Raw genomic sequence first — 22,562 nt, 5'->3', positions numbered from 1 at the left:
CAGAGCAGAGGTTTGAGTGTTCAGGCTGCACAGAAATCACAGCTCCAGGTATAATTCAAATAAGGAACTGTGCTTTTACTGTGACCAACAGATGGCATTTAAACAAGGCCAGTGCTTGGGGTCTGGAAAAAATTACGCAAAAATGAGCAGGATCCTTTTTTTTTTCTTTTCTTTTTATTTCTTTATAAAGAAAGGAAAGGATGGGCATGCCAAGCCAAAATGGCAGAATACAAAGGTGAGCACTGAGGTTTCTCCTTGGGGGCCATCCACAGTAAACTCTTGCTCTGGTAGGGTACAGCTCCCCATCCCTCCTGCCAGGAGGAACCCAGCATGCAGCCAGCCCTTCAGCACAATCACAACTCTTTGAAGTTAGTTTGCACACTTTCACAATACCATCAGCCCACGTCACAGTGGGGCAGCAGCAGCTGAGGCCAGCAACAGTAGCAGCAGCAACATGAGATACAGTGCACAGAAAAAAGGGAGGGAAGAGCTTGTTTGCAAACAACTGTAGGTAACAATATAGAAAGTCCAAAGATCATCATTCTGCTATAAAAATATTACACTTCATAAAACCATGTACTATAAAAAAAATCTATTCAGAAACGCTGGTAAACATAATAAATATCTGTACACTGGCTGCCCTTTTCATACAGGAAACTTAAAAAGCGTGAGCCTCAGAAATCATAATTTGTAAACATGAATATGGAGCCTGTAAACAAAGTGCTAGATCATGGTTCGTATTTAGTCAAAATCATTTAATACTATCCAAGTAAATCCCTTACATACATCATCATCTAATGGCCAAGACTCCACCACTACAACAGGAAAGAGGACCCTACTCTGAGCTGTTCCCCTCGATTCCCTGAAGGTGCATATGGATTAAGGAACTAACACAAGAGTGAAGGAGGCAAGATTTGGCTCTGAGTAAGAAATCAGAAAAAATCTTTTAGCAACTGGTTTTTATTTTCTGCACTTCAAATGCATTTTTCCAGTCTCTCCTTTCAAAATTTGCCTTTATCAAAAAGGGCATTAATTTGCCTCATTTTCTTTTCAGGCTACAGTGTCTCTGAAAACTATATCCATAACATCCATTTAGAAAACATAATGGAGCACAAACTGACTCCGTAACTATGCACACCAAAGCAAGAAGCAGTGGTTGTACAGTTCAACACTGAACATCATGGTTTACACAATACAGGATGATGAAAAAGATCAAATTCTTACTTTTAGACTCCGAACTCTGGGCTGCAAAACATTTCCATGTGCAAGCCTTGTGATGACATGCATGATCAGATGTCTTTGTTACCTGGCTGACATGCATATGTTGTCATCTAGTTGCACCTGGAAATGCAAGGTCTAGGCTCACAAAAACCTATTAAGAGATTTTAGCTAAAATTTGGCTCTATGAATTACTGTGAGGTTTTTTACTCTGTAACATTCTTGTTCTGCACAGACTTTAAACCACCCTTCCCCTAAACACTGAGAGTTTTAGGTCTGTACACAGTGAGAACCTTACTTTTAACTTCACTTTATCTTCAGAGTTTAAACTCTCACACTTTTGCTAACCTTCAGAATAGGAGAGTGTGTGCAATTGTTGCTTGCGTCTGTTGTGGGCAGACATGGAGGGAGGAATGTGGGACTGTGTTCACACAGGAACTGAGGTACCAGAAGCAGCTTAGCTGCAATGTGTTGGGGCAACACAGGATTTCAGAAGCAGGGTCAGTTAGGAGGTCAGAATACACACTTCCAAAGGAAAATGAAGTATACTTCAAAAGAGGAAAAGAAAACGGGCTTGCACAGTTTCCTTTTTTTTTTTTTTTAATGAACTATACTAAAGCATCTTACTAATGTTATTTTAGATCTTTTTTTTTTAATGTAAGGAACATCTGAGGTGGTTGTCCTGATTGTGCTGCTTGCCTGTCTTTTAGGATTCAGATATCTGAATGTGGAGCTCACATGATTCTTGTTTAAAGGTGCCACCTGAAGATGTTCAACAAGAGAACTTTGCTTCTAAATATTTGCTTTGGCATTTCTGATACACACATCCGAAGACAGAGCTTCAAAACACGTGCCTAAAAATATTTTTCCAGTGAAAGCTAAAATATATTTTCTGCTACAGTAATCTGCTGCATCTTCCATGTTGAGTGCCTTAATTCTGGGGATTGAGAAAGCTGTAGAACTGTACAAAATCAAGAATTTCTCTGTAAAAACAGATGATTTAAAAACAAACTCCTGGATTTTTTTCTGTTCTCTTTATGAGGTCACCGGTGGCAAAAATACATCCAGTCAACATTACTTCCCCATGGCCTACCATCTGTGGCCCTACATCTTCTGGTTACAGGGATGTAGGAGTTTATATGACCTTGTGGACAATTTTCAGAAGCTTGGACTTGTCCTCTCTCTTTGTGCCCACCATTTATCGCCCTGACTCTGAGCCACACCTGGGCTCTGCTCAGCATAACTCAGAAACAGAATAACAGAGGTGACACTGAACTTGTAGCCACTCCAATGTGTTGACAGTGCTGTTGGCAAAAGAGATGTTGTTGCCTTCCTGCTGTCCCCAGGCATTTGTTCTGATGCACAAATGTTTGTTTTGCCCCATGGTGAACTGGATAAGGGAGGTGTGAAAGGACATATGAGCAGCTGAGGTCAAGAGGAAGTGGCTACCTGCCTTTTTTTAGTGTCAGCACTTGCATATGCTGCCATAAGTTCAGTGGACCAGCAGCATAAGAAGCCCTTGTGGCATCCATGGCTTAAGGGGTGATCCAACTTTGGGAAGAGCATCATCCTGTAAGTTTGACCTCCAATAATATTCCGTTGGAAAAAATGCTAAAAGAATTAAGACCAAGTATAACAACAGGGAATTAAGACTGTTTCCAATGGTTGCAAGAAGAAGCAAACTGAAGCAATGAAAGATGACCAGGAAATCTTACAGGGAGACAAAAATCTTTACAACACTCTTTCTGCCCATATGCAAGACAATAACACTGACTATTAAAAATATATTTTGTCGAAACAGCACATACCAGCTGGGACCCAAGAAAACCCAGCCCTCACTCCAGGTTGCCCTTTGCATCTTTGTGCCCACCTTGCCTTCTTCCAAGGCAGAAGTTGCTTTGAGGGAAACAAGGCTTGGCCAGAGCTATTCTGCATCAGCCAGGATATCCCTGTTTGTGGATATCCTCACAGTGTACTGCTGCTAGCAGAAATATGTGAGACTTAACTTCTAACAGGCAAAAAATTATAGAGGTGGCAAAAAACCAGTCCTGAGCACAGCTTAGCCACAGGAGAGAATGCGGGCTGCTGCATATATAACCATAGACACACACCTGTGTGGTTGCACTCATCAGTCCCAGCCAATTCAGCCACTGTGTGGAGTTTCACAGCATTGTTTATTTTAGAAAAGAGAAGGGTTTCAAAGACAGCTGCTTTGCAGGTGTCCTCTGTGCACAGCACATAAACCCGAACATTAAATATCGGTTTAAATTATTAAGAATAAATTTAAATTTAAAAATAGACTAATGCAAACAAACTAACTTCAGGTCAACATTGAAACAGAGCTAGTTTTAGGAACCATACTGCTATAGCAAATGAAACTCCTTGTTCCCTTGGACACTCTGAGGCAGTGATCTGGTAATTCCAGTTCAGCACTGAGATATACAAACTACCCAGCAAGGAAAAATTACCATATCTAGCATATGAAGCTCCATGTTCACATTTTTTCTTCCCCTGTCGCAACAGATAAAAGCCAACATAGCACAGTAGCTTTTCCCACAAAGCATCTGAGGTGACAAAATTCACTCAGAAAATAAAAATTAACAAAAGCAGTACAAAGAAGAATCCTGGTCAGCTTGTGATCACCATAAGCCAAGATGGGTATGAAAAAAGAATAAAAAAATAGTTCACATCCAGTACCACAAACCTTGCTCACTTTCTTTGAAACCAGGGAAAGAGAAAAAAGGTCGATTTTGCTGAGACCATTTCAACAAAAGCTCTCTTTCCCTGCACCTGGAAAATCCAGGTATTAGGGTACAGAACTTTTGTTTTATATGTATATAAATACACATGTACATATTCATATAAATATAAAAGCAGAGCATCCTCCTGTTTCTCCTCATAATTTATTATTATTAAAGCTTGTAACAGAGTTAGCTGAACTCTTCAGAAGTGGTACTCTCTGCACACACATGGCATGGGGAGTTTTGCTCTGCTAGAGCAGAACAGCCAGGCAGGGACATGAAATATTGGGTGACAGGGGCAGATTTGAGTGAATAGCCAGGGAAGGGCAGGGAGCAATGACTGGAAATGGCCTTGCTTGCTCCAGGGTGGCACTATGGCCTGCCAGAACTGCTTTCGGTGAGCAGACTAGGTGGGAGGATGGCTGCAGTGACCCCCTGGCCCGCCCAGCCACCCACCCTCTTCTGTACCGGTCAGTGAAGAGGGACTGTCCCTTGCTTTGAAAGGGAGTCCCAGTTTGCCTCCCAACCAGTTGCATGCTAGTTGCCTTTGCCAGTACTCTCCACCATGCTGCCATGGGTCTTTTTGCCTACTGTCCTCAGTCACCCACCCTGCCTCTTGCTCAGTTCTCCAGACCCCTCACCTAGTCCTCCCAGACCTGCTTGCTGGTCAAGAGCAGACACCTTGTTCTTGCCTGATCCACACTGCTTTACATGAATGCTTTCCCACAGTCTCATAAGACCCCATAATTTCCTCAGAAGACCAAGTTTCTCAGAGGTTTTCTGCTCTCGGAGACCTTTGAGTAAGTCAGGGCTGGTGGCGCACATGCCTTGAGAGGTGCTGGCTTTGTTCCAGAGAAGGCAGGGGCAAAGTGCAAAAGATTCCTCAAAATCAGAAGGTATTTTCAACACCAACAGCTCTCTCTCCTTCGTGTTGTATAGCACTTGTTTCAAATAAGGTATTATTCATGTGTCTCTGCAGCCTTCACTCTTCCCGGGGTGAGTGGAGATCAGTAGATGTCTACTGGTGACCAGCCAAGTCACTTCATCATGACACATGCTGGAACAGCATTCATACCCGACTGCGTTCTTCATAGCAAAAAGTGCTTTTCTTGAGAAACAAAATAAGCACTGCTCCCATGGAACATCTTAAGGACTCAAAAATAGCTTTCCTAGAGTGGAAGGGATGGAGCACAGCTACTTTATTTGGCTTTATCTCAGTAAAGAAACAGAGCTACTGGAAAAATTGGCACATCTTTGTGAAGTTGTTATACTCGGGGCCCTGGGCTGGAATGTAAAAGAAATGATGTACTAAAGGAGAATTTGCCTTACATGGGCTTCTGCTAGTTTTGGCGATTTCATGTGCAGGTTGTCCAAAAAAGGTCTGCTAGCCAAGTAAAGTTGAATTTCTCGATTCAACTTTAAATAATAAACTGTGGGTTTTCAAAGAGGTGTTTTGAGGGTACTGCTACAACCTGGTAGAGGTAAGTCTTTTCATGCCTCGCCGCTGAGCCAGATTGGAGGACAATACAGGCTCCAGCCTTGGTGCCTGAGGTGCTCGGTTTAAAGCAAAGTAAGTGGCTGCCATTGCACCCTGTAAAATAGAGAAAGATAAAACATTGGGCTGAAATTCAGTTCTTTGATGATTTTCCCTTCCCCTGTTCTGTCTCCTGAAAAAACTGTCATGCATGCACAATTTCCATGAAATGGTAACAGCTTTTAGGCTGGCAGACAGCTGGGGTATCTCTGATTCAAAGTGGTGAACAGCAGTATATGCATAGAATGCCACCAGGTTATTACAATGCAGCTTGAAGTTAAAAATATTGAGCAGGTGACAGGTCAAAAATCTTTGCTGTTAATACAGTGCCATATTAAATTTGGCCTCCGTGGCAATAATCTTCCCAAGTCCTCTATCGCTTTCCAGAATATTTACACAAATTACAGCTCATTCTGCAAGGAAGGAAGAGGCAAGGGTGTAGGAAGTACCTTCACTAGGTGAACATCCTGTCTGCTGAGTTGGTTTTGAGATAGATACTCCCTGTTCACTATCCATGGATGTCTTAGGACTTGGACTGCTGTGAGGCGCTGATGAGGGTCTACGTGAAGCATCTTAGACACAATGTCCTGGGTTTGAAAGGAAGAAAACAGTACAAGGGAAAAACAGCAGTGCAGGTTTTACTAAGATCTTTCTGGTGACAGTGCCTTCACTAGCATGTCCAATGGAGAGAATGATGCACTTTAGATAGGCTTTATATTCTTTAAGTGTCAGGTCTTGATCTTCAAAATTTTCAACTGTAATGTTCAACTCTCAGCTGATAATACAGTCAGAAGATAATTCAGCTTATTGACTGAATGTTAATTACTGGTGACTTCATAGGAGTGGTGAACTCCACCTGGAGAGCATGCCATCTGGAGGCATCTCCTCCCTGACCTCAAAGTAAGAGAAGCTTAGAATAGAAATCTAACATTCAGGCAGCTAAAATTCAATTAGGTCAGTTGTACAGCATCTGAACATTTGAATTTCAAAACTGAACATCTGATAAAAATACATTGTGAGGCTTATAGGTGTTGGTAGCAAGATTAACATGTTATTAGGATTGCTTGCAGTTTTGTGGTAGGATGTATCAATGTTCTTCCATTGGATACTACCAGTTGCTAAAACTGAAATCTCCTGTCAAAGTTTCTGATTAACATCAGGCAACTGCAAGCTTGCTAGCTTTCCCACCTATCCTAAACTGTGAACTGTACAGGAATTAAAAATGCTAGTTTGTAAACTGCCTGCTCCTGGTTAACTTTGAGCAGCAAAAAGGTGATTCATGTATAGACCATACATTTGTGGCATTAACAAATCTTCACCTGTTTTAAAAGTGCAGTTGCACCAAAACAGAGCTCTGAGCTACTTAAATCTCAAGAGAAAATCTCAGAAAGGGTTCACTGACCTTTGCAGTATCAGATACTGAATCCCAGTTTCCTCCTGTAAGAGCATATTTGCCACTGCCAATCCTGGCCAGAATCTCCTCTGGGGTGTCATCTGGTCCATTTGCAAAAGGAGTGAATCTGTTAAAAAAAAAAAACCAAACCAACAAAAAACCACCAGAGAGAGAGAGAGAGAAATACAATGTAATTTGCAAGTTCATGATTATGATTTCTAGGTTCTAGTGCTAACTGCCAGTGATTACAACAGGAATTTGTTTCCAGAATGGACCACAGACATTGTGGCTTCATTTTCACTCAAAGGCTGGTGGTTCCTTATATTGTTCTGTAGAGGGAAAAGACTGACTCAATTTTTATTCTGTTCTCATTTTTTAGGAATTAAATATTCTTTGTAAAAACAGACATGTTTTTACTTCTTGCTTTAACTCTGCTTTATTTCTGATACCAATACCTTGATAATGGCAAGAAAGGACAAAAATTATAAAGGAGAAAAAATAAGATCTGGAACAGAAAAAAAAAGGAAAAGAAAATTTCTAATCTATTTTGTAAGGCTTTGTTAGCCTTAATGTTCAAGTCTGTTGGGCAAAAGAAATTATCTGCAATAGGTTACTTCCTGATCCAGACAGTCAGAAATGACTAGTTAAGACAAACCCAGCTTTACAAAATCAGTGTCTCATGCAGAGGGTACACTTTTTGTCTTCAGAAAGTGACAAGAGATAAGGATTTTGCAGCTGATTAAAATCTACCAGGTCAAATTTTACTCTACGATCTTGAAGAGCTGCATAGGTTTAGAAGAATTTGGGATTTTTATACTTTTCCTTCCATCTTTTCTCTTCTGACAACTTGACAGAGGGTTTTTAGATAGCTAAATGGTTGCTTTGGCCACAGCTTCCTATCCTACCTGGTTTCTAGTAGCAAATTCAATTCCTCACATTGTATTTTCTCATTTTCACAAACATTTCAGACTTCACAGAAGTTCAGCCCAAGGATATATGTAATGTTATTCCTACCTATAACTATCAGGAGGGATACAGTAAGAGTTAAGGACTGGCAAAAACTCTGGGGTCTGTCACTAGCTCCATCAACAGGATCCCAGACCTATCCTCTAGTTCTGGCTGTCTCAGCCCTTTCTGCTCACAGCGATGATGGGACAAGAATAAAATCCAGGTGCAAATAATAGTCAGGTCCTACTAATCTCCTCCGGTGAGGAAGAACAAGATCATCCATAAATGCAGGGTTGGCACCTAAAAAGTCAGCATTTCTCAACTTTTTGTATTACTCTTATTTTCTCTTGTATGGGTAGAAAAAGTGAGGCATAAGTTAATAGCTCCCATTGGTAAATTTAATATCCACTAAGTTGTGCAATTTGTATTTCTAATTCAAATGTATTTGGATTTTTTCCCCACATGAGGAAGCATTTGGAATATAATCAACTGAAAAAATGTGACTCTCTTGATTTTATTTTTCTGTCTGTGTATCACTGCAAATCTGTACTATTAGCCAAATAGAAACAGGTTCTCAGAGATCTTAGCTGACTGGGAGACTTCCCCAGAAAGTCACAATATATTTCAGCCTAAGTTGAACACATTTTACTCCGGAGCAAAATAGATGAGATAGAGACTCCTGTCACCTTTCCTATAATCCACGAGGCAAATAACAGAAAAGTAGAGTGCAATTCTTTGTTTTCTGTATAAAATCTAGGAATGAATCCAAGCTTCTTTCCACACCTGAATGATCATGAAGCAGATTAAACAGCTTAGAGAGGTCACTGAAATGTTTCAAGCTGCATTTAGGTATGATAAATGTTCACAAACCATACTCCAAGAAATAACTCTAGATTGGGTTTGCACATCCTATGCCTATTCTTCACTACTTATTTCAATCTGTCTCTTTCTCTGAATTTTCTTGTATCGATATTTAAAATTAGCCAACACATTGGTAGGCTAATTGGTAGGCAAAAGTTCCTGCTGCCTGTTGCTATTCTTGCTGATCCATTCATTTACCTTCTGTCCTTCTCAAATAGCATCCGAAAACTATGTTTGGGTGGGGATCTTTTTGAGCTTTTTAAGGTGCTCAGATACCTCAGTAACAGTAACAGTAGAAGAAAAATAAAGCTGAAGAGAATACATGTATTAATAGAAGGAATTAACATCCTTCCATGGATAAGGTGAACATGATGTGGCTCTCCATAGTCCTATGGACCTCTTCTAATGTAAAACTTTCACACTGCTTAAAGGGGTGAGTGAACCCTTTAGGAGTCTAGGTCTCAGTGTATACTTACAGGCACTGTCTGTTAAAACCCTAAACAATTTGTCAAGTGTCAAAGTATTTATGCATTCTAGGAAAAGCATATTCTAACTCTAGGTCTTGACATCTATTTTCTTGCTTCACACAACCAAACACATTGCTCCAAGGAGGCCAGACAGTTTGCTGTCTCTATCTGTGACTCCTTTCAGACTTAATTAGTGCTGAACTGCTGAGTTCACTGGAGATTACTGTTCTAGGAGAACCTCATCACTCACCCTGCCAACATGGTGTACAGTAGGATCCCCAAGCTCCAAATGTCACAGGCTGCATCATAACCTTGGCGTTTAAGGACCTATGTGAAGGAAAGAGAGAGATGAAAATAGTTTAATCTGCATTGCTTGACTTTTAGCTTCTGATCTACAAAGAGCACTGATTAGTGGTTGTATCTGCTGTCATTTCCAGGGCTTAACCACAGATCTGGTTTGAACATGTGGCTGCCATGGGATCAAAATGTCCAGTAGTGGCGTTGAGAAAGGTGAAGCCCAGGCTGGAATGAGCTGGTTAGTGTTCAAACCAAGCACATCTGTCCCCTCCACAGTAAGAGAGATGAGTGTAGTTTGTTGGAGACTCTGTGAACTTCTCTGACAATCTAACATGAAGCAAAGCAGAACAATATTTCAATTATTGAAAATGTTTCATAATAAAAAAGCTCATTAATACTTTGAAACATAACCTCCTATGAAACACATCCTCCTAACATAAAAGTTACCAAGAACACTATGGATGCAACAACTGTAGGGCTGAATGACAGTGATAAGTATTCCAAATGAGCTCAGTTTGGATTTGATACAGCAAATGGATGCACACTAAAGTATATCTAATGCTGAACTAATAAAGATGCATGACAACTGCAAAGAAAGCTAAAAGGCTTTCTTACTTCTGTATAAAGAAAAGTAGATGCATTTAGACTGGACTTCACAGAGAGCAGGCTAAAACTTGATCCCCTTTTCCTATGGGGAAAACAAGACCCATGGTACTCAGCAGAGATCTGACCAGTAGGTTCAATATCGATGCAGGATGGTACATTATAGCAGTAAGGGTAAAGCCTAGATTTCATTTATGCTAGTGCACACTAGAAGAAATGCCTATTTGGGTCAGTGCAGGTCCAAGTGAAAGCAAAGTCACCAGCCAAGCTCAGGGACCACCTCAGTTGTTCCACTTGCCCATTAAAGCAAGCTATCCTTCTTTTTTTTTCAGGTCTGACACAGGAGAGTTTTGTCCTGCTCTGATGGATTGATAGATACATCTTTTTGCAAAGCACATGAAAAAGGAAGGTAAAAATTCAGCAAGTCTTTCTCTGACCTGCAGCCTTATTACCCAGGGTGATTTACTTAAATAAAGTAATAGGAAGTCTATCACAGAGAAGATCAAACTCTGCTAAGGAAAAACAGTTTGAAAAAGGGTTGCCTTGACAGATTTTATAAATGATGAGCAGTAAAGCAACCATCTGTCAGGTATGCTGCTGAGTGAACATTTGCTACCTGGGAAAAAATAAAACCAAACCAAAAAACCCCCACAACAACAAAAACAGAGAAAAAGCCACATTTCCTCCTCTTGACAAACCTGGTAACATCCTGCTTCTGCCTCTCCTGCCCATCATATATAGGCTTTCTGGCTGTTATATTTGTTTTTATTTCTTTAGTTCTTGCATTCATTCCTGCTCCATAATGTTAGTTTTTATGGGAAAAACTTCTTTGCTATTTGACAAACCCAGTTGCTTCTTGCTTCACCTGTGAGACTGAATACCCAACATTTATATTTCCATATAGTCATTGTCGTTGTGTTTTGAACAGTTACATTTTCACTTCATTGCTGTTTTCCTCCAATAACCAAGAACAATCAAGTCCAAGGCAAATGACAGAAAAACCGGGCAGTGATGCTACTTAGTGGAGCAGGATATTAAGCAAGTGGTTACACAACCTCAAAATAATGGAGAGGTGTCGCTGTGTGCTATCATTCAGTTTGCAGGAGCAGGGCTATACAAGGACATTCACTCTGTGCCACTGCCTAGGGAAAGCTTTGCTGGCAAGTACTTTTTTATCAGCAGCAACTTCACCCCACAGATAACAACAGGATCTAGTGAGTTATCAGTTTGTGTCACTGCTATTTGAAAACATCTCCAGCAGGTCTGTGCAATTGTGGTTAAAATGAGAACACTGAGCAGACAGAAGAAAGCGTGAGAAACCCTGGCCAAAAAGACTGCTGTTTGATCTAGGCAGGAGATGGTATGAAACACAAACAGGCATGTGTTTTAGAAATAAATCAGTCGGGGAAAGAGCTCTGCAAAACATGCAGTGGTGTCTTGCTGTTAATGGATCCTGAAGAATTTACCACCAATGAAGGGGTTTGGGTCACCTTGAAAACTCAGTGCGATCTGAAATAGAGGTACAAGCTGGCAGGGCATTGTGGAGAGAATGGGTACCCTGGAGATAATGATACCCTGGGTTCATCCAATTCTGATAATGGCTCAGATATTTATCCAACCCCCTTTTATTTTTAGAGGCTTTGACTTATTGGGTTAACAAGGTTATAAATACAGGTTTTTCTCAGCTGTGACAATGCATACAGGTACAAAAGCTAACAAACAATCTCATATTTTCAAATGCCAGAACAGTAGTTCTTCATGGATATTGGAGGAAAACTGCAGAGTAAAATATTTTTACTCAATCCAAAAGGACCTTAATGCATCAGTAGGGCGAGAGCCCGGCGCTTCCCTCCCCACATGCAGCATGACTCGCACTAGGTGGCAGCGTGCCTCTTTCTCTCGGGTAGCCTTCCTCTTTGCTCTTGCTATCATCAAACCCCAGACTAAATGTTTCCAAAATACAGGGAGATCCAAGTGGGCAATTATGTCCTTCTTCTTCTGTCACTGTCCTTTTTGTCATCAGCTCAACTGACTTTCTGCCTCCTTGATTAGTTTCATGAGCACGTGGCAGATGTTGCAGTGGGGCTTAGACGGGGAACACGAAAGTCAAGTCTAGGCTGGAGGGCAGCATTATATCACAGGTAAAATATAAAAGCACTTAAGGCTTTATGTAAGCTCTCTGCCAGTTCTGGTAATGTTTCAATTAATCTCCAAAGTCTCCTGCATTAGCAGGACCTGTCTTACTTATCATGAATATCTGGGACAGTGATTTCTGTTTTCAGTTTGAATCAGAAGAGTCTGATCTGAAAATACACTGGGCTGGCAACGTTTGTGACTAGACACTACACAAAATAGCCCATGACAAAAAATAGCTACACCTATTTTAAGTACATTGTATCTCAGAGAAAATCTGAGTGCTTCAAATCTTGCAAACATGATTATTTTTTGGTTTAGAAATTGAATAGCTGTGGTGCTACAGAACTGTTTTATGTACTTTGATAAATTTTAAAAAGCTCATTCCCATTTCTAAAATGGAAACCCAACCAAACAGCAACAAAATAACAAACCAATCTTTCTTGGCCATAGAAGACTTTGCTGAAATAAACCTGTTTTGAATTTATACTGTCCTGGCAATGGTCTTAATGTAACAAATTCTCTTTCTGATGCTGGAAGGCTGTGATTCCTGGGTTTAACTTTTGGTATCATGAAAGGACTTTGTATGGAAAGATCATCCCATTTTTCTCTTCCCAGTTATATACCATATAGGTGAACATTGGATGAAGGAGACTTATGGGGAAGAAAAGATTGCTGAATTATACCAATTGAGAGACATTGGTATTTTATAGTATAGGACAGATGTAGTATTGAAAGACAATAGTCTTTTGTTTTTCTTATATGAACCATAACAAGCAGAGGAAGACACACATTTGAAGTCGTGTACTAACATACTAACATTTCTGATTTTCATAGCTCCAAAAAATGGACAGTTACCCAGGAAACTAACTTGTTGCTCCTTCATCAGAAGGAAGCAGCTATGAACATCTCAAGAGTCAAACACAGGGAAAAGCCAAAACCATTAAAACTGCTGTATGACTCGAGCTCACTCCTGCAGGCCTACATGAAAGGAGCAGGACCTGCCAGTGATGCAAACATTCTCCCTATGCTTGGGACAAGCTGTTTGGTCTTCATCTGTTTCCCTCTCTGTAAAAATTAGAAAGCAGCCCTTTCCTACATCTCACATAACAGGGGGGATTGGCACTAGGAAAGCCCAAGAAAAGAGATGTTTCTTTAGCTCAATGAAGTCAACAATAAAACTCTGACTGATTTCAGCATGATAAGGATTTTGTTCAAGGATTTTTTACCCCTATCACAGGATCACAGAATGGAAGGTTTGGAAGGGACCACTGGAGGTCATACAGTCCAACCTCAAGCAGAGTCCTCTAGAACATGCTACTCAGGATTGTGTCCAGATGGCTTTTGGATATCTCGAGAAGGAGACTCCCCAACCTCCCTGGGCAACCTGACATGAAGATTTTATTCCTGACATCAAGGTTTCCCTCTTAAGCCTTAATCCTGCTCTGACACAGTGCACTATAGGGAAAGCAGTCTGATCAGAAGCAGATAGAGAAAAAAGATATTTATCCCAGTAATGACTCAAAGCATTGTGTAAGTCAGTCCAAGACAGACACCAGCTTCTGTCAGAAGAAAAACAAGTGCCATGACAAGTCCAGGAAAAGGAAATTTATGGTAATAGAGACTGTCCAAGTGCCAGTAGCCTGGTTTCTGCCTTGTTCCTCCTGTAAAGGCAGTAAGGAAAAGGGAGAGAGGGAGGAAGGACTGCTTCCTATGACACGGTCACTACTGAAGGCTTTGAAACATGATCCTACCTCAGGGGCAACAAAGTTGGCAGTGTAGCAGGGAGTCATAAGCAGCCCATTCTCTGCTCTCAGTTGCTTAGCAAACCCAAAGTCACAGATCCTGATAGAGTCTGGGTTTCCTGACTCGTCCATGTAGAGGATATTACTTGGCTTGAGATCTCGGTGCACCACCTTAACAAGAAAGAGAAGCAATAAACAAGTGAGAAGAGGACGTCAGGGAGCATCCAGGCTTGGCTGCCATTCCTGGTCTGCTGGTCGAGGTAGGTCAAGAGCTCATGCTGAAAATATTTAAGTTTTGGAAAAAAGTTACTTAAAAGCCTTGGACAAATGAAGGAAAATAAAAAAGGTTAAAGTCTGTTAAAATAAGAAATGAAATCTCTGACAGCCTGTGCTGTGCTGGTTTATCAAGATGGAGGCTGCTGCTTTAAGGGGGGACAACTTTCCTCAGTGTAGTCAGAGTGGGCTGTTGGATGATCATCTTGGTGGCAGTCTCCTGGAACATGATGGCTTGAAGTACTCAGCTAAAAGCTGAAGAAGAAATCACATCATAGGGGGAAAGTGTGTAAGGTCTTCTTGTGACTGTACATGTGAATGGCTCACACTTGAAAGGAGGGACTTTTTTTTCCTGATTTCAAAATGTATTCACACAACTGCACAGGACTGTGCATTTTACCAGATATGTTGCATTTCAGTGGTGGGAAAACAGCCTTTATTTGTTATAACAAGACTGAAAAATTATCATGAAAACATAAAAGCCGAAGCAAAAAATGCATTTGTTTTAACCATGAAGCAGGAAAAGCAGCAAATATTTGACTAGTCATCCAAACTGCTTGTCCCTGAAATGCAGAAAAGGAGAGATTTTCAAACTGCTGTATATAAAGAGTTTATACTCTAAAAGCCAGCTTTTAATAGCATGTCAGAAGCCTTTCCCATCAGCTGCTCAAACTACCACTTCATTTGGAGAGCTGAGCATTTGATTTTCTACCTATCTGCTGATTCAGCAACCCTATTTGAAATTCTGTTAAGAGATCAGGTACTGCAATAATGACTGTGATAAAAAGTAAACAAGTGATATCTCAACACGGTACATGAACTTCAAAATCACTGTAGTGTGGGAATAAAAATGCCACTTCAATATACTTCCTGCTCAGTGGGAAAATGGATAGAAAGACTATGACCCTATTTCACAAACCAAAAGTAATTATAAATATGGAGAAACATTTTTTAGAGGGAACCCTGCTCCCCCCCATTCACATTCCAGAGAATCAAAATCACAACTATTTGCTATTTCTAGAAGTTAGAGTTTAAGAAGGTTGATGCAGCTAAGCCAAAAAAGTCATGCTTACGCCCTGAGAGTGCAGGTAGTCCACAGTCCTGGTGATGGTGCACAGCACAGCGCTGGCTTCCCGCTCTGAGAAACACTTCTGCCGAAGAATGCGGTCCAGGAGCTCACCTCCCCTCATCAGCTCCATCACCAGGTACACGAATTTCCCATCATCATACACCTGGAAGAGTAACAGAATAAATATATGTTTTGGACCCATTAACTTGGTAAATGTTGGTCCTTTAATCACAGTGTTGGCTTGCTTGTGTGAGATGTTGCAAGAGGAAAATGTCAGCTAACGTGTGGGAAATGTACTTATTATGCTTAACAACAGAAAATTTTTAAAATTACTTAATCATCACTTTTTGCTTGTGTCTGTAGCAGCTTGCTGATTTGTCCACACAGAAATGTAGCTTTCTTGTTCTGCTATCATGCCAGCAGAGCAGATCAAGCTGCTAAAAGCAGCACCACTTCACACAGCCCCAAATGTCTGCTGGCTCTCACCCAAGCCTCCTTCTCAGTAGTGTTCTCTCTTTACACTTCTACAGGGTAACATTTGCCATTTAAAATATCAATATTTCCCTTTGAGTCATGATCAGCTAAAGAACTGTATTATACTGTTGGCCAAGACCTGCACCTAATGATATTATATAGTTTCTATTTGCAATTTTGGGGAATACATTCACATCAGCTGCAACATATATTTATCTTCAATGTCAAGAGTAAGGGGTAAAAGACATTTTGTCATTTAAACTGCAAGACAGCCATTTTCATGTCATAATCTTTTACCTGGACTGCAATAATGAGCAGGAAAGGGATACAAAACCTTTTTTTGCACAGATTTTGAGATATGCTTTAACACTTAGGAATTAAGTGAGACTTTCTTGAGAGCATGAAATTAGAAAAATTTTATCTACTTCTCTGAAGTCTAAACCATAACATACTGGCCACAGACATGAGCAGGACTTTGTTCTGTAAACTCTGATCTGACATGTTATGGACAACCCTAGGTGAGACTGCAGGCAGCCTAAGTAAAACATCTCCGACTAAACGTCATTACTGTATGTATGCATGGTGAAGGCTATTTTGCATATGAAATGCTGAAGAAAAATACCCTCATGTCTTCTCAGGCTGATTGAGTAGAAGGTAAATACTCCCTGGCACTAAAACACTACTGGGGGAAATCCTAGAGACTTTGTGAGCCCTCCTCTTCCTAGCAAAGCACATACCACAGGCTGCATAGGAATGGCAGCTACTCATGAAAGATCATCCCCTGTCCAGCAGCACCACTGTGTGGGTTCAGCAATGTGCACTGAAACACCCAGCTAGGGAGATCTCCTTTTAAACAGTGCTTCAAAACCAAACACATTTTGTCATTCTCCAGCACTGTGCCCCTTTGGATTTATTTACAGACTGTTAGACAGTAACTGGAGAATATATAACCTGACCACACTTTCCAAATGCTATCCAGTGATTTGTGGAGTCATGTTTTTTACCTTGATTTCAGTGGGTCTGGTTTTAGCTCTGACCTTCAGCTGAAGAATTTTCCAGACATGGACTAATAAGTGGGCCTGATCATAAGACGAAAATCATTTAATGCTGAAGTGCTCAAAGACTACTCACATCTTTAAGAGTAATGATGTTTGGATGCTGTCCATAACGCAAGAGGATCTCAATTTCTTCAGAGGGGTCTCTCTTGCTCTTATCAATTATCTGGAATAAATGAAGCACAGTTAGTCCAACACCAGCTAGCAGCACTAAGTGCAAACCAAGCAATTTCTACAGTATACAAATTAATATTTAAAATTCTTCTTTTAATCATTATTTTAGGAGAGGACAGCTCAAACCATGTGCAAATGAGAGCCATGTTGACTGTCTGCCAAAGCCAGATGGAGCAATAATTAGTTTAGACTCTGGAGGCGTAGGCCCTCTTTTTGATGCCTATAGTTCTGTTTACCCATAAATAATGGCACTTACAAGAAGTGTCATTTAGAAACCAAACAACCTTGAAAGTTTTAAAATAATCATAGCTTTAAAATTACCTCTTTGACATAAAAAATGGATAGAATCATAATATTGACATATGCTTGTATGTCTGCTGATAAATTAACAAAAATTACTTATCAAGTGTGTTTGTCAGAAGTGAAAATGACATTTTCTGCCAGGGGAGATTTGCATTGAAGCTATTGGTAATCACTTGGCTCTTTGGGCCATGCTGTTGTAATGATATGTAATGTTATGTATCAACATCTTTTGCCTTATCAGAGAGTACAGTGAGACATAAAAACATTTTAGTTTCATAGCAGCAGGTCTCAGAAAAACATGACACCTGCTGCTCAGAGAGCATCACTGCACGGAAAGCCAGCTGTTAGAATAACATTGACTTCGCAATGCTCCTGTTACCTGTATTTTGGATGTCAGTCAAAGAGCTTTAGTCATTTGCCCAGTTGAGAGCATTGATTATGTTTCTCACTTTGTGGATTTAAATGATAAATATGAAATAAAAAGAAATAGCTATAAAATAGTACAAGGGAGATCTCTACATTTTGGAATCTCAAATGCAACTGCACAGGGAATGGCAAAAGACTCACTCATTAGGAGTACAGTAGTTTGGCAATATTTCTTATTGCTAAGAAACAGCAGCAGTACAGGTGTATACAAAATACAGTACAGAATAATAGGTGTACCAAAATAGAATGGGTGCCATTTTCAGAATATCATAAATTCATTATTGTCTTGGATTTCAAGGCTTCCAACCTTAAATGTGGTTAGTTCTCTCCAATAACTAGGCACAGAGCACAGATTACAAATGATGGTGTTAACAGGGAAACAACTTTTTAAAAACCTCTTTTGCTAATGAGCCTGTCTGCTTTTTTTATAAAATGCATGCATTTTTTATGTCTTAATTATGGTGATATACATTTAAGTACATGTCTAGAATTTTATGCATCAGCCATAAAAATGCATAGCTGAGTATATCAGAGTTTCACAGTCATCATGACTGACATGTATGTGCAGTGATAATGATGGTCAGTAGTTGTCCATGGCTGAGGCATGCATGTGAAGCCATGTCAGTGATTTGACTCTGAATTAATAGAAGTGTGACAAATGAAGGTGCAACAGGAAGCTGATGCAGGAAGATGGCTGTCGTCTGCATTTGAATAAATAAAGGAAAACTTCAAAAACAGGTGAATGGAAAAGAATTCTGCTAGCAACTTCTCCTTAGAATACTGTTGTTCTCGCAGTTTATTTGAGATACTACCAAGAAGCCAATGGACTGACTCCTCGTAAGTACAACCACAGTGACTGAATGTGTCCCAGTCAACCAATAACTCTAACATACAAAAAGATCCTCAGGGCCACTTCCTTGGCTAAACTAATAGCTTTTGTCAGGTTAATGGAATTACTCACATGTGCCCCTGTTTGCATGTGCCTGCCTTGTACAAACCAGAAGAATCTACCGTGGTAAGTATTACCACTGCTGTGTGAAGTACTACTGTCACTATGCTACTGTAGCAAGCAATATATTCCAGATCTCTTTTCTGTTGTAGTTTCCTGTGAAAGGAAATATCCAGAGCTGTGGAAAATTTTAAGCAACTATTAATAATGCAGGACTATAAATGCATATATACAGCCTAAAAAAAGATTCAAACCAAAAATAACCTCAGCTATTGACACAAAACTAAAACCAACATAACCTACAGCAGTCTGCTACTGATTTAGTAGCAACAGCAGTAGATGACATGTAATGTTTCTAATTCACAATATGCTATATAAATACAAATTGCAAGACAGGCCCTAAATACTCATACTTTTTGCTTTAATGTGTGTGCAAGCTGTGATACAGTGATTAGATGGACAAGCTGCCCCAAACTGCACCACAGATCATTGTCAGAGCTGTGAAAGGACCTGCCAAATTCCTTTCAGTCCCTGGGCAGTCTGGTTAGACAGACCAGAACCATTTTTTTTCTCTACAGCAAGAGACTGTCACCCTGATAGTGCCTCTTTTCAGTGTGCCTGTGACGTACATTTGGCCCATGACTGATAAAGCAGCAGAGGAAGTCTCTCAACTTTAGCAGAAATCTCTCATCATTTCAGACTGGCTGCAATATGCACAGTTCCTTTATTTGGATGTTGCAATGGCCACAGAAGTTCCTTAAATATGCCCCATAGCTCCACTCTGACACCTGATTCTCCTGGTCTTCTTTTTCAGAAAGCCATAGAATCAAGTTGGAATTAAATTGGAAAAGATCTCTAAGATCAAGTCCTACCATTAAGCTAGCATTGCCAAGTCCACCGCTAAACCATGTCCACAAGTGCCACACCCACACATCTTTTAAATACCTCCAGGGATACTGACTCCACCATTTCCCTGGGCAACTCATTCCAGTGCTTGATAACCCTTTCAGTGAGCCTTAAATCCATGCCAGACTTTGCCAAGAGGGAAGCTGCCATGTCAGCGAGGTTTGATCAGTGATTGCTGCCTCCTTTTGCACACAGAGGTGTCTGTATCACAACATGAGGTGCTGGATTCCCAGAATATCTGCAAATCTTTCCCCACCATAGCGCCAAAATGAGCTGCAGTAAAATGCAGGTCCAGTGTCCCTTATCAAACACAAGGGCTAAGGAAGATGCATTGTGGCCTTCCAGTGATATTCGTAAGTAGTTCTAAAATTCTCAAAAGATATCAGATTAAATGAAATAAATTATGTCAGCAAAAAGGCAGTGGTTTCACTAGACGGGCTTTAAGTGCTTTTTGTGTAGCTGTACTTTCCAGTTTTCAGTGTGAGTGTTCCATAACATGGAGGAAAAGCATACTCGGGCACCTTGTGCAGATGCAGCAGGACAAAGGCAGGACAAAGGCAGCTCCAGCACGGCCCCCCGGCATGCTTTCCCCATGCTTGCCAGCTGGCCTCCTGGCTGTTTGGCCTCCTGGCAAAAGCATGTGGCTTCTGCCATACTTGTGCATACTTGTCCTTCTCCAGACAACAACATCCAGGCTGCTGGGCTCCAAGAACAAAATCACTGTGAACACCTTGTCCATAATCCTACATAGTTATCTACATGCACATCCACCTTCCTGTAGTGGGTCACTATCAAGAGATATGAAGCAGCCTCAACCACCATTTGAAAAGTGGTCACTAAGTCAGACTTAGCAACTGCCAGAGAAAGTGAGAGAGGCATTACAAAGTCTATCTGTGCTTGTGCTCTGCCTCCTGGAAACAAACTAAGGTGCTCTTCTTCCTGCTTCTTTCTAAAGGGGACCTGGCAAGATCTGCTGGCTCCTGCTGTGGTGAGCTCTGGTGCCCCCCTGGGCTCTCCCAGGGTGGAGACATGGGCTTTGATCGGCAGTGAACCACTACCAGAGCAGATATCTGTACCTGGCACTTAGCTTTCCATTTCTGTGGTACTGTTTATTGTTTCTGCTCCTGCTTTGGAATTTAATTATCTGTAATTTTTACAGATCATCTCTACTGTCAGTCCACCTCTGCATATGGAGAGGTTCTAGCTTTGTCCACTAAATCAACCATTACAGACTGTGTAGACCAGACAACAATGTATGTAGCACTTCACATCCAACCAATGTAGCAGCTAGGTATGGTCCTCAAAGTCATTTTAATACCACATCTCTGATGTGCTTTCAGACTGTCTTGCCAAGCCCAGCCTGTTGTTAGGTACTCTGCTCTAACGAAGACCAACGGTTCTGGATTATTTCCTACCTATATACTGGAAAATGCAATGCTAGAAAGAAAAAAAATCCATATTTAATATTACAGATTTGGGTACAGGTTTGCTGTAGTCTCATCAGACTTCCTACATGAGACTACACATTACCACAGCTTGTGAAATTGTCTGCTCTTGTTCAGAATTCACATTATTATTAATCAATCAATTTTTTTGCTATCTAGTAGCTTTCAAGCTCTATTGTTGGATGATGACAAGCTAAATTATGTCTGTCTGAATTTTAGATAGGAAATAACACTCTTAAACCCTGATTAAAAGCTGAGCAAAACTATGCAACTTCTAAATATTTCTTGTGATAAAAAAGAGTGTTTGACACCTTGGTCCCTGTTTCCTCTGAGACACTGTGTTTTGCATGAAGACAGACTCTTCTCTGTTCCTCTCTTGTGACAACCCATGAACCTCCTGCAGCTCTTCCTGTTCAAGGAATGATGTCTTTTATATAGGAAATTAATTCTGATTTTAACTTAACTAAAATGTATACATATACACCCTCTGTTACAAAATTAAGGGAAGATCTTCTCAGCTACTAGTCCTGGGATTCTGAGTAATATGGGATGATGCTACTTTTCTATTTCTCTCTATAGATGTGTGGTGAAGACCAGCTCAGAAAGCCATCATAATGTATAAATAATACGAGCTGTATTGTACTTTTCCCCAAATCTTCGTTTGTGAAGTCTAGCCATGAATTGTACTTTGGCAGAGAAGAGCTATGAGGCCAAAGGGTCTTCTATTGCCCTTCAGAAAAGAAAGAAACTGAGACATAAAGCAAACAGACTTTTCTCTATGTATTGGACACCTAGGGATTGCCTGGAAACTCATTTGCGTCACAGGGTATGAAACAATTCCAGAGTAAAAGGGATGCAGCTCAATCAATAGTGTCCTTTTTTCTAATAGGGGACTTGTTTGTTCTTTGACTATCACACCCTTTGTGTGACTAACTGAAAGAAAAAGGTGCATTTTCTTCAGTGGGACTTAGGCTAAGAATTAAATGATATTTTAAAATGAGTCGAGTTCTTTTAAAGGATAATAATGAAGTCTTTCTGTATCAAGAAAGAAATGATCAAGAGAGAATATTTCCAAAATCCTAATTAATGCATCTGGCCAGTTTTTAGAAGTCCTTCTGCAAGTCTTCTGCATGGAAAAAATCACCCAATTCTCCCTTACTAACAGGTTTTCAATTACTTCAGCCTTACCAGAGTGGCTTGATAAATATAAAAGAGAGTATCAATAAAATTCTATGATGGTAAAGTCTTGTTGAAATTGGCACACCAACTATATAGACAGTATATATTTATATTTACTTGTTGCAGTTTTGTGAAGGTATTTGCATGCTTCCAACCATGTAGATAAATTTCTTCTTCTGGACCTAGTTATGCCATTAGAAGATGTTACGAGTTCTCAGTTGTTTGATACCACCCACCAACTGGGACTTACAGCCTTTACAGCCCTGCCAAAGAAATGGTATCTGTGAGCACTCCCTAATCCGTTTTCACAGAACCAGTCATGTTAATACAAATTGCCTTTTCAAACACTGAAATTAACCTGAGTGACTG

General features: G+C 40.4%; 1 protein-coding gene across 8 annotated transcripts in view; it reads right to left on the bottom strand.

The window, feature by feature from the left end:
• Positions 1–1,245: 1,245 nt before the first annotated feature.
• Positions 1,246–22,562, bottom strand: part of RPS6KA2 (ribosomal protein S6 kinase A2) — a 286,036-nt gene continuing 264,719 nt past the window's right edge. For all 8 annotated transcript variants that reach the window (XM_051811144.1, XM_051811149.1, XM_051811152.1 and 5 more), the window contains 7 exons: positions 16,888–16,977; positions 15,287–15,445; positions 13,950–14,111; positions 9,413–9,489; positions 6,896–7,013; positions 5,943–6,080; positions 1,246–5,550 (listed from right to left, as the gene is read on the bottom strand). In XM_051811144.1, the coding sequence (XP_051667104.1) occupies positions 5,425–5,550; positions 5,943–6,080; positions 6,896–7,013; positions 9,413–9,489; positions 13,950–14,111; positions 15,287–15,445; positions 16,888–16,977 (870 nt within the window). In that variant the 3' untranslated portion in view covers positions 1,246–5,424. The remainder of the gene's footprint in view (positions 5,551–5,942; positions 6,081–6,895; positions 7,014–9,412; positions 9,490–13,949; positions 14,112–15,286; positions 15,446–16,887; positions 16,978–22,562) is intronic.

Source organism: Manacus candei, unplaced genomic scaffold, assembly GCF_025592945.1.
Source record: "Manacus candei isolate 608988 ecotype Guabito, Panama unplaced genomic scaffold, ASM2559294v1 h1tg000081l, whole genome shotgun sequence".
Taxonomy (NCBI): Eukaryota; Metazoa; Chordata; class Aves; order Passeriformes; family Pipridae; genus Manacus; species Manacus candei.
This window is presented reverse-complemented; position numbering and strand designations above follow the sequence as displayed.